The sequence below is a fragment of the Zeus faber genome, assembly GCF_960531495.2.
Source record: "Zeus faber genome assembly, chromosome: 7".
Classification (NCBI taxonomy): Eukaryota; Metazoa; Chordata; class Actinopteri; order Zeiformes; family Zeidae; genus Zeus; species Zeus faber.
The window spans coordinates 14,301,538-14,312,820 of record NC_137203.1 but is presented as its reverse complement, the minus strand read 5'-3'; the positions used below and the strand labels follow the sequence as shown (position 1 = coordinate 14,312,820).

The window sequence follows — 11,283 nt, the reverse complement described above, 5'->3', positions numbered from 1 at the left end:
TACCACCACTACCACTACCACTACTACCACTACTACTACTACTACTACTACAAGTTCTCGATGTTTCAACATCGATGAATGGCCCAGGTGCCTTTGAATTTAAGACGAATACAAAGTGCATACAACCTCCTGAGTAGCCAACTTAATTGGAGAAAATTGCAACCCATCAGGTCTCCAACAATACAATTATAATGTAAATGATTTCAATTATATGGAACTTTTCGTTACGTAAAATCAGAAATCACAGAAATTTACCATAAAAACCTAGTTTACACAGGTAGCATAGGGATATTCAGGCTATTCATAAATATCATGGTTACTGTTTAAAGTGGAAATCTATCAAATAATCTGTGTTGGGTGGATTGCACTAAATTCCCGAATTCCATTTCGGAATTGCAGAAAGTTTATATATATTTCATATTTATCTTTTACATATTCATTGGTCACTTTAGGGTCACCTTTTCCTGAACGCCCATCAACATCGACAGTTCACTGACTACCAACGAGCCGCTTCATTAAATTCACAGCAGCTGGTATTCCCTTCTTGCGCATGCCCGGTGGTGTCGTTAGGGGTGGGCGTCCGGGGCTTCAGCCCCGAATGTTTTATGAATAGCCCCCCGATCTAAAATAGCCCCGCAGGGCTCGGCTCTGCGCCCCGAACTCTCCCTCTCTGACAGTACTGACTGTGGCCCCTGTGCGCCAGCGATGGGGTGCGCGTGCGATCGGCCAAACAGTGTGTTGTTATTTCAGACGTTTATTCCGTTTCCTTATGGAACCAAACCAGCACCGTACGTAATGGGGACACGTTCTCTGTCACTCTCTTAATTGAGTATTCTTCTTTGGAAATGTGGCTATTTCAACGTTATCAAGGTCATCGATATCAATATATCGATATCGATATTTTTCTCGGACTGCCAATGTATCTCCGCAAACTCTCAGCAATGCAGCAGTCTTTGGCGCGGCAAATTCCTCGCGTGGGAAATATCGGTGATGTGTGAAATATATGTGGGCACGGCGCACAACGCAAATACACTGAGTGGCCGTTGCTCAACAAGTGGCAGCGCAATAAATCAATCGAATATGGATTTTTTTTTTTCGAACAGAAAAACAAAATCTCATGGATTTCCACTTTAACCGTGGCGTGGTTGACGCAGTTGAGCGGGGGCAGAGTCAGCCTCCGTGGGTTACACGGAGACAAGTTTGGCTCCATTGAAACTTGACACCCTTCGGTCTCGGAGTCCTCCTCCCCTTCTTTTGAATGACAACTGGGCTGCGGCATTGTTCCGTGCCCCACCCCCACCGCCACCGCCGCCGCCGCCGCCACCACCTCCCCAGCCCCACCCCCCGGCCCCAGTTGGCTGCTCCGCCGCATTTAGCGCCGCAGCGCTCCGGGCTCCGCCGCTTCGCTCCTCGTCTCTCAGCGCGATTCGGCGCCGGTCGCCGGTGTCATCTTCAACCGACTTGCGTTTCGGGGAGAACCCGATCGACCCCTTTGACCGCGTCCGCCACCCACCCCACCCCCCCCTCCCCAACCAACCATGGCCGTGGACGTGCGTCGCAACACCATCGCGGTGAGTGGGAGTTTGCGGGGGCTGCTCGAGAGGCTCCGCGTCCGTCTTGCGCGTCGCGTCGGCTCTGATTGTCCGCACTTTTGCCGAGTGTTTGGATGCGGTCCTACCAGATCGGATCGGGGTGGGACGCGTGCGGTGTCTGTGTAATGTGAAGTATCTCACCGTGGGAATTGAAGTTTGTGTGTGTGTGTGTGTGTGTGTGTGTGTGTGTGTGTGTGTGTGTGTGTGTGTGTGTGTGTGTGTGTGTGTGTGTGTGTGTGTGTGTGTGTGTGTGTGTGTGTGTGTGTGTGTGTGTGTGTGTGAGAGAACTTCCTTAATTGTAGAAGGCGTCCAGTCAGTTTGTCTCACACGGGATAAATATATACTCCACGTTTATCTGTTGCTCCACCTGCTGTGTGTGTGTGTGTGTGTGTGTGTGTGTGTGTGTGTGTGTGTGTGTGTGTGTGATTCAATACTTTTTTCAAATTCATCTATTTCAACAAAAAAAAAAACCCCAAAAAAACCAAACAGTTATTTTCTGTCCTGTTTTTGAGACGGTAAATACATGTGTTTTGCTCCTCCTGGTTGTTTATATTTAGACGAGGCAAGGGTTAATCCCGTTGCTGTGCGTTATGTAAACCCGCTAAAGACACCGGTTGGTCGCGGTGCTGGCGGAGCAGGATCAGACCCGGTGCGGTGATGTCTGATGGGCACCAACCAGCCTCGACATCCCGCAGCAGCAGCAGCAGCAGCAGCAGCAGCAGCAGCCGCCGCCCGGTGGCGCAGGGATTTAGTAACTTTCGCCGAAACCGAGTTTGACAATTTTGATTGAAGTCGAACGCGCTCTTAAACGCACTTGGAGTACTCGGAGTGAAAGATCGGGGGCCTATCCGGTGCCCTGGTCTAATGCGGTGTGAAGTGTGCTATTAGGAGCTGCAGCGGAGTAGTTGTGCCTGAGTGGATTACATACGGTTCCTTTTATGCCCCGGATGAATACTCGTGCAATCGCGTTACAATTTTACAGAAGAAGTATTTGTAGAGGTGGCGACAGTCGTTTGCTAGGAGGTGGAGCTCATGAATGCCATGATCAATCATCGGCAGTTTGATAGACTCCAGACATTATTTCAAACACTGAAGTGACGTGTGTTTAGAAATGGGGTAGAATTTAAAAAGTGGAGATTTTTGCTTTTGAAAGGTAGTGGAGTAAGAGTTGGAAGTCTCCCAACAGATACTTTGGAGAAAATGCACTTAAATATAAAAGAAGTACTTGTACTTGGTTACTTTCGTGTGTGTGTGTGTGTGTGTGTGTGTGTGTGTGTGTGTGTGTGTGTGTGTGTGTGTGTGTGTGTGTGTGTGTGTGTGTGTGTGTGTGTGTGTGTGTGTGTGTGTGTGTGTGTGTGTGTGTGTGTGTGTGTGTGTGTGTGGTCCAAACAGCCGTCAATAATTGACGGTTTTTAAATAGCTTGTTGCCGTTCACGCTTTGCCGCTTGAGCCGATTTCCGTCTCTCTGCCGCCGCCTCCTCCAGGTCCCCATCAAGAACATCGAGCGGGAGCTGATCTGCCCCATCTGCAAGGAGCTGTTCACGCACCCGCTCATCCTGCCGTGCCAGCACAGCGTCTGCCACAAGTGCGTCCGCGACCTGCTGATGCTCAACCACGAGGACTCGTTCGACGCCGGCTCCGAGTGCTCGCTGCCGGGGAGCCCCCGCTCCCGGGTGCCCTCCCCCTCCATGGAGAGGCTGGACAGGCTCGTCCGTTCAGGTGGGTCGCGGGGTAAGGAACTCAGTGTTTTTTATTTTTATTTATTTCTGTTGGCCCCGAGACCTAATGTGACCTGAAAGTTTTGGTTTTTTCGACAGGTTGGCGTGGTGAAATGGGCCTTTTCTGCATATTGCCTGTATGGTTGAAAAACGGTGGTTTTTGGGAGTTGTCATTAATTAAGCCTATTTCTGCCAAATTGACAAATGTTGATTCAAAAGGGGTATCCTTTATTATTATTATTGTTATCATTTTAGTTTTTTTCTTTTTCATTTTTAACCCTATTGCCAATTTCCCGCATCCATGTTAACTTGACTTCAATGTGAGCTCTGCACTCATCCTAATGGATTAAACATTCAACAAGTGTGAATTGCAGAAGTCTGTAATACCCCGACTCGATAAGGAAAACATTGACAAAATAAAATATGAGAAGCCTCATTGTGAACAGGCCTCGGGTGCGGATTTTAGTGGAAGGGGGGCGGAACAACACGTTGGACGAAAATACACAAAAGCCTAATGTGTCCAAGTCCCTTCCCATCCAAACTGGAATAAAGTCAAAGATAATGATTATGACGGCGAGGCTCAGACATCGGCTGCTTCCTCATCCACCTGCTCTTCTGTATTTTATTCATGTTTTTTGTTCTTGAAGCTTAACAACCAGCGATCGATGAGCTCCTTCAATCGCCGAGTCATTTTGACGTCTGGCTCCAGTGCCCCGCCCCCCCCGCCCCAGGGCGTCCCATGTCAACATGTGGGTGGGGGTGGTGCGGGGGTGTATACCAACTTGTGACACTATTCCTTTCATTTCCTCCACATCGCATAAGGCTTTCGCAGGTCAATGTCCAAGCTCCCCAAACAGCACGGCTGTTGGACAAGGCTTCCATTCTGCTCCCAACGAGCTCCGGGCCGGTTGCCATTCACATTAAGTTGCTTTGCTCAATTGTCCCCTTGTCCGTCCCCTGGACATCACTTGGGATGCCTTTTTTTTTTTTTTTTTAATTTCTTTTTGGACTTGACGGATCTAAATGTTCCCAAAAAAGCGTCAAAATTCAGAATGTCTACTTCCGCCTGCGTTTGATTTATGGCGTTGTAATGTTGAACGCTACGAGTACAACCTGTGTACAGCGTGGCTGTGTTTATTTTGGGGCGGCATGCAATTAAATCCGGCTGAGAAACCCTGGAGAGATGAGTTGGTGATTCGCCGAACTTGCACCTTTGTGACTTGACTTGACAGCAGCACGTCCTCTCACAGTTTACACTCGTAAACACTCGAGTACGACGTTGACTTTTCCGACCAGCGGCTTTATTCGGAAAACGACTCATTCACAGGGAGAAATGTGGAAAGTCCAGGGAGCCTTTCGGTGCACGGCCTTTTTGGGAAGATGTTTGCTGCTGGCCCAAAAACGCAGCTTTTGGACTTGGAACACACGGACGCCGCCCACCCCCCCCCCCCCCCCGGTTTCAGAAGCCTGAATAAGGTCCTTCTTCACAGGCAGATGCTTTTCTCTTGATATGGAGTGATTAGAAAATGTTTATTTTGTGGAGGCTGAGCCATAAACCACAACTCGATTTGTGTAACCCGCCTGTTTTTTTTTTTTTTTTTTTTTTTTTTTTTTTTTTTTTTTTCCCCGATTTTAAAGTAGCTGTAAATGAATACGCTTTAGTCTGCATTTCAGCTAATTGAATCGTCGTTAATCCAACAGTGAGTCCATTCATTCACATAAACTACTCCCAGGTTCTACTGGTAATTCTCTTCATACTATTTCCTACGGTATTTCCCTTGTGTTTTAGCGTTTTCCCCCAGATTAACAAACCCACCCGTGTTTTTTTTTTTTTTTTTTGTCTCCCCCCCCCCCCCCCCAAGTATATTTAATAACTCTAAGGACGTGAGCCCATCACCGCTCAACGTGACTCGACACCAAGAGGTCAAAGCTGATTGGTCCAGGGGATCAGACCGCCGGTCGTCACGCTGACGCAACCCGCCTGCGAGGAGGCGAGCAGGGGGGGGCGGGATTAGAGCGGAGGAGGAAAAGGGCGGAGGCTATATTTATCAGTGCCCCGGGCGGCTTCGGCCGCGCCGGCCGCACCTCGCCGCGCTGCTGCGCTTCTCGGGGTTTCCGCGCACCTGCATTATTTTTTTTTTTCAATTTATTTTTTAATATCTGTGTTTTGGTTTTGGAACGGCTGACTCCTGGTTATTGCACTTAAAAGGAAACAAATCAAACGCCCTGCGGCGCAGGAAGCGGTCGTCTCTAAAAGGTTTTGGGAGGGCTCGTCCCGTAAATCTTTCCGCTGCTTTTATCACTAATTGACGTCTGACAAGTAATAACCATCCTGCACACCTGCTCCGTCTCTCCTTGCTTTGTGTTTGGGGGTTGCTACGGCAACGGGCTTGGACTCGGCATGTTTCAGGAAGTGCACGGATCACGAGTCAGCGGTATTTAAACGAATTGCTATTCCATAGTGACGATGTATGAAGATTAATTCGCCCCCCCCCCCCCGACACCCACACTCCACTGCATAATCATGTTTTTTTTAAGAACCGATGACTGTTCTAATGTTCTCACCTTTCTTTTTTCCTAATTTTCTCTCTTGCTTGGAGTGGTTTTGGGGAATCACGTTATGTCCTCTTTATTATCATTTTTTTTTTTAATTTCTTAATTCTTTCTGTTCTCATTCACTTTTTCTGTCATTGCTTGCAGCCACGGTGCGAAGGTCGTTGGGAAGTCGAGGTAGACGCGGGCACCATGTTTTGGGTAGCTTTAGTAGTGAGTACAGTCCTGCCAAACACCCCCTCCCCGAACCCCCCGCCCCCTAGTTTGTGAAACCCTGGTTTGATTCCGCTCCTGCACTCTCTTAAAAAGCTAGTTGTCACCGATCTCTCTCTCACTCACACACATACACACACACACACACACACACACACACACACACACACACACACAACGATGCAACTGGTTCGCTGAAAACGAGGTCCGTTTCTGTTTAGTGAGGGCGGAAAAAGGAGAAATTCTCTGTATCAAAGGTGCGGTGAGTCAGCAGGGAACATGGGGAGAGAGGGGGAGGGAGGGGGAGAGAGAGAGAGAGAGAGAGAGAGAGAGAGACTTTCGTGGGGGGGGGGGGTACTGTAGGGACCTCTCAGCTGGATCCACATTTGGGGGAACAACTCTGCCGGGGGTTTTGCCTAACAGCCGCTCTCAGGCGGGTGTCTTTCCCCCGTCGGGCACGGGTTTGGCAGCGCTCTCTCTCCTCACAATAGAGAGTGATGAGGTTTGAGGGTTGTGAAGCCACACACAGAGACAGAGACAGAGAGAGAGAGAGAGAACGGGGATAATGGCTTTGTCCTCGGCGCTTCAAGGAACGAAGGGCGGCGGGGGCCAAACAAAACAAACCCAACGCCGGCGTTGTGCTCTCGATGAGGCCGCTTCTTTCTGCCGCCGCAATTATTTTCGACACAATCGTCGGACGGTTGGAGGAAATGTGTCGCGCTGTTCCCCTCCAAATCCCCCGGGTGTTAAAAAAACCCCCCAAAAAAACAAACAACCGCGACGAATTAGAAACGGCAACGAACTCCAGTGGTTTTAGACTGTGACGTACAAAATACTATACAAGTCAACTCTTGCAGATAAATCTGAGTACTCTCCAGATTATTTTTTTTACCAGTAGTAGCATTCTTACCAGGCCCTTGAGGTGCTTGAATTCATCCTCGGCCACGGAGGTACTGGAATACCTCGAAAAATAGCTCCTTTTGTGCCGAAGCGCTTGAAAAGTCCTGGTTTTGTGATTCCAAACGTAACGTAATCCACCCTTTCACAACGACAGATGTCAATTTAATCCAGCACGGTTGGAAATAGACTCTTGTATTATTGGCTGCCGATGGGATTAATATTGGATGTACTTTTATAAATAATAGACGATGGCAAAGCGACTATATTTTAATTGAGAAAGATCACATTGAAAAACAAAAACGATTTTATATTTGTGTTGCGTGGAGTCCTTGAAAAATGAAAAGCGGTGCTTAAACGGGTGCTTCCTCGATCCACGCCGTCATGGCGTCTCGTTGCAACTGGGTCGCCTTTTTATTTATTTATTTACTTTTTGTTTTACACGTTTCATCTTCCCACTCTGAGTAATTGTGGAGTTGGGGGGGGGGGGGGGGGAACGCAGATGCAATGCGAGCGTCCCACGCCCTGTTTGGCCCGAACCCACCGGTGCGGTAATGACTCGTCACTTTCTGCCCTCGGCTCTGTGGAAAGGCTCGGCATACGTGCGCGCAGACACACACACACACACACACACACACACACACACACACACACACCCCCACACACTCTGCTTTAGGCTCCTGTCTCCCGTGCTCTCACCTTTTCTGCTGACCGGAAAGCTAATTCTGTGCAAGGTCTCAGCACAACATCCATCTAGACACATGTCTGGCCACACACACACACACACACACACACACACACACAGCCCTCAAGGTGAGACCCATCAGCAGCTGTATGATGCAGAAGTTTTATTTATTTATTTATTTATTTATTTTTAACAGGGGAAGGGTGCTCTGACCTCAACAGTCATTCATCACCTTTTTTTTTCTCTTTGGAGTAGATGACATCTTCATCGCCACGATTTATTTTTACATATCACTTATCACATATCACAGCACTGTGCCGGCCAGTATAGAGGACCGTTTAATATTCCGCTTTAAGCACCGAGATAAAGAAGAGAACTTTGCAGAACGTTCTTTTAATATACATGTGCACTTAAATTTTTTTAATTTTTTTTTTTTTTTTTTTTTGCCAAAACAAACTCGAAACACATTTACCCCCCCCCCCCCCTCCCTCCCCCCACTTGCTTTGTTGCTGATGCTTTCCCTTGGCGAGGCCTCAGCCGGAGTTATGTTCCAGAATGTGTTCAAATATTTCGTCTGCTTGTTTTCCGTTACCACCCTTGGTTTGGAAGTGGTCGTTATCACTTTCTCTCTCTCTCTCTGTGTGTGTGTGTGTGTGTGTGTGTGTGTGTGTGTGTGTGTGTGTGTGTGTGTGTGTGTGTGTGTGTGTGTGTGTGTGTGTGTGTGTGTGTGTGTGTGTGTGTGTGTGTGTGTGTGTGTGTGTGTGTGTGTGTGTGTGTGTGTGTGTGTGTGTGGCTTGCAGCTGTGCTGTTTCCTTGTGTGACAAATCCTTATTTCTACTGTTGCTCTGCTCTTCCCTCGTTGTTGCACTGCTGTCTGAGCAACGAGGCTGACGCAGGAGTAGGAAACTCTTAAAGCAGTTTTGCTTTAAGAGGCGCCCTCGGCGTGCTGCATTGATCTGGACAAAAATAGAAGAGTTGAACGACCCGATATCACTCTTTTGCTCAATTGGTAATGTTCAGCGAGCTTTGCAACGTCCGTTAGTCTTGCTTTGGCTTCCAAACAGTTGTTTCCACCCTTTTTTTAAATTTATTTTTATTTTTATGTATTTTATTTATTTATTCATAAGCTGAACATTTAGTTGGCTCAAATCTTCCTCCGTCCAGCTCATTGTCAACACCCAGAGTCCTTTTCTTCCCCATGTGAACCGATTGATCACCTGTCATCTTCATTTAAATGTATAATTTGAAAGCCGGATTCTACCCCAATTTCCTAAAGTGCTCTCACCTCCAGACCCTGACCGGACCCCTCTTGGGTCTGCTCCCTTCGCTCGCTCCTTTCCTGTTTGACCGCTTCTACGTCAGAGGTGCAGATCTAGTGGGCTAGTCCGTGGAGACACCTCAGGCCTCCATGGCGCCTCTCTTGTGTGTTTTAGTCTCCTTTTCATTTCCCAAACCGGTCTCCTGGAAGTCATGCTTGTCCTCCAAAGGAATCTTGGCTGTAAGAAGGTATAAAATGGCAAGACCAGTAGAGGCCTTTTTGAGAAAGCAACTCAACTAAACATGTGGGCGCCACCACTTCCAAGGCCCTGTTTTGCTCTACCAAAAAGGAACTTTATTTTTATTTTTTTTACCTGCCAACTTTAAATGTTGGACATTGGCTCAGTCAAGATTTTTGGAGGGGGACAGCTCGAGCACTTAAACCCCCACCCCCCCGCCCCCGTCTCACTCCAACTCCTCCTCCACCAGGCTCCATCTCCTCCCCGGGCTGGCGGAGAGGTTCGGTGACTCCCAGAGTCACCGCCATACCCTGCCCGGGCTGCCAGCACGACATCGACCTCGGCGAGCGCGGCATCAGCATGCTCTTCCGAAATGTCACCCTGGAGAGCATCGTGGAGCGCTACCGCCAGGCGGCGCGGGCGGCCATCGCCATCATGTGCAACAACTGCAAGCCGCCGCAGCTGCAGGAGGCCACCAAGAGCTGCATGGACTGCAAGGCCAGCTACTGCAACGAGTGCTTCAAGCTGCACCACCCCTGGGGGACCCCCAAGGCCCAGCACGAGTACGTGGGCCCCACCACCAACTTCCGGCCCAAGGTGAGGATTATTGGCGGGATCACGGCAGCTTGGCAAAGAAAGAACGGCGTCATGCTTCTCGGCAGTATTGTTTCTCTCTTTAGAAGATCTCCCAAAAAGCCGAGCTTGGTTCAGTTAGAAGAAGTGTCATTCTTTGAGCGCATTGGAGCTGCCTTTTGTCAATAGCAGTGATCAATAAATGACTCTTTCACTGTGACCTGCCTGATGACAAGTCATTGAGTAAATAGTTACGTTTATTGGTAATCCAGTTTGTCTTTGAGCTGATAAAGACGTTTTTTATTTTTTTTTTATCTTGTGATTAGTTGACTTAAGATGAGAATTTGGGGTCAAGGTGCAGCTGTGCCTGACAGGGTGCATTCTTCACTGGATTTGAAGAGAGAAATATTGTGGGGTGAAATTCGATTTTAAAGAAAAGCCCTGGAGGGGAAAAAACAAAACTACTTTTAAAAAACAATGACAAGCAATCTGGGATAATTTAAGTCGGGTAGGTTTTGGAAGCGGTCAGTTTTTTTTTGTTCATTTATTTTTTGTTTTGTTCCTTTCGCATGTCTCAGTTGCTATTACTGCAACTGGTTGAGCAGGGTTCTAACTGTTATTCCGTAGGGTATAGGGTAACTTTTAAAACTATTTCCTTTTGTTGCCCTTCAATGAAGCAGAATCGCGCTCGGGGGAGTGCACTTATTTCTTATTGGGTCATAGACACCGTACATAATGGACACTCATGGAAAAGCCTCTCGTCCTATCAAATTACTCGACCGGAACTAACAGTATAAGTGGAATTGACATTTTGGGATATTTTTTCCGGTGTTGGGTAATTTGCCTGCTTGATGTGGTCTTTTATCAGGGACGTCCCGAAGTGTAATTTATGAATAAAAAAAAATTGTAAGATCCAATCTAAGGCTTTTTAGTCCAGTGAGACTAAACCAATGAACACACTTTAATATAAAGTCAACATGTGTTGAATGTAGAACAGCTTCAGGCCAGACGCTCGAGGGGGTCGCAGATCTGGGATGTGATGTGGATGCGTTCCCATGTTTAGGAATCCTCGGGAAAAGAGCTTTGCACGAGACACTCTTGTCCGAGGCTGATGGCTCAGTTAGTTCTCGGCGTTATTATTGATGTCGTGAAAACTTTTGCTTTCGTCCCGCTTTAACCGGGCGCTGGGTTAACCTTCCAGGTCCTCATGTGTCCGGAGCACGAGATGGAGAAGGTCAACATGTACTGCGAGGTCTGCAGGCGCCCCGTCTGTCACCTCTGCAAGCTGGGAGGCTCCCACGCCAACCACAAGGTCACCTCCATGAGCAGTGCCTACAAAATACTCAAGGTAAACACGTGGGTGCTCGAGCGGTCCGTGCGTTTCGTGGCTCTTCCGGATGTCAGCCAGATTTGCTGCATCGATTTCAAAAAGTTCACCTGGAAATCTCTGTCGCTGGAATCGGCGAAGAGCGGCACTGAGCGAGTAAAATAGGTTCTAGAAAAAACAAAACTGTGTTCAAACACACTTGAGATGACGCTAAGGAGAGCTATTTATA

General features: G+C 48.0%; 1 protein-coding gene across 2 annotated transcripts in view; it reads left to right on the top strand.

Annotated features, from left to right (window-relative positions):
• trim36 (tripartite motif containing 36) overlaps positions 1-11,283 on the top strand; it is a gene marked incomplete at its 5' end in the record, with an annotated part of 30,440 nt that overhangs the window by 1,900 nt on the left and 17,257 nt on the right. For both annotated transcript variants that reach the window (XM_080004485.1, XM_080004486.1), the window contains 3 exons: positions 3,077-3,311; positions 9,405-9,751; positions 10,929-11,075. In XM_080004485.1, the coding sequence (XP_079860611.1) occupies positions 3,077-3,311; positions 9,405-9,751; positions 10,929-11,075 (729 nt within the window). The remainder of the gene's footprint in view (positions 1-3,076; positions 3,312-9,404; positions 9,752-10,928; positions 11,076-11,283) is intronic.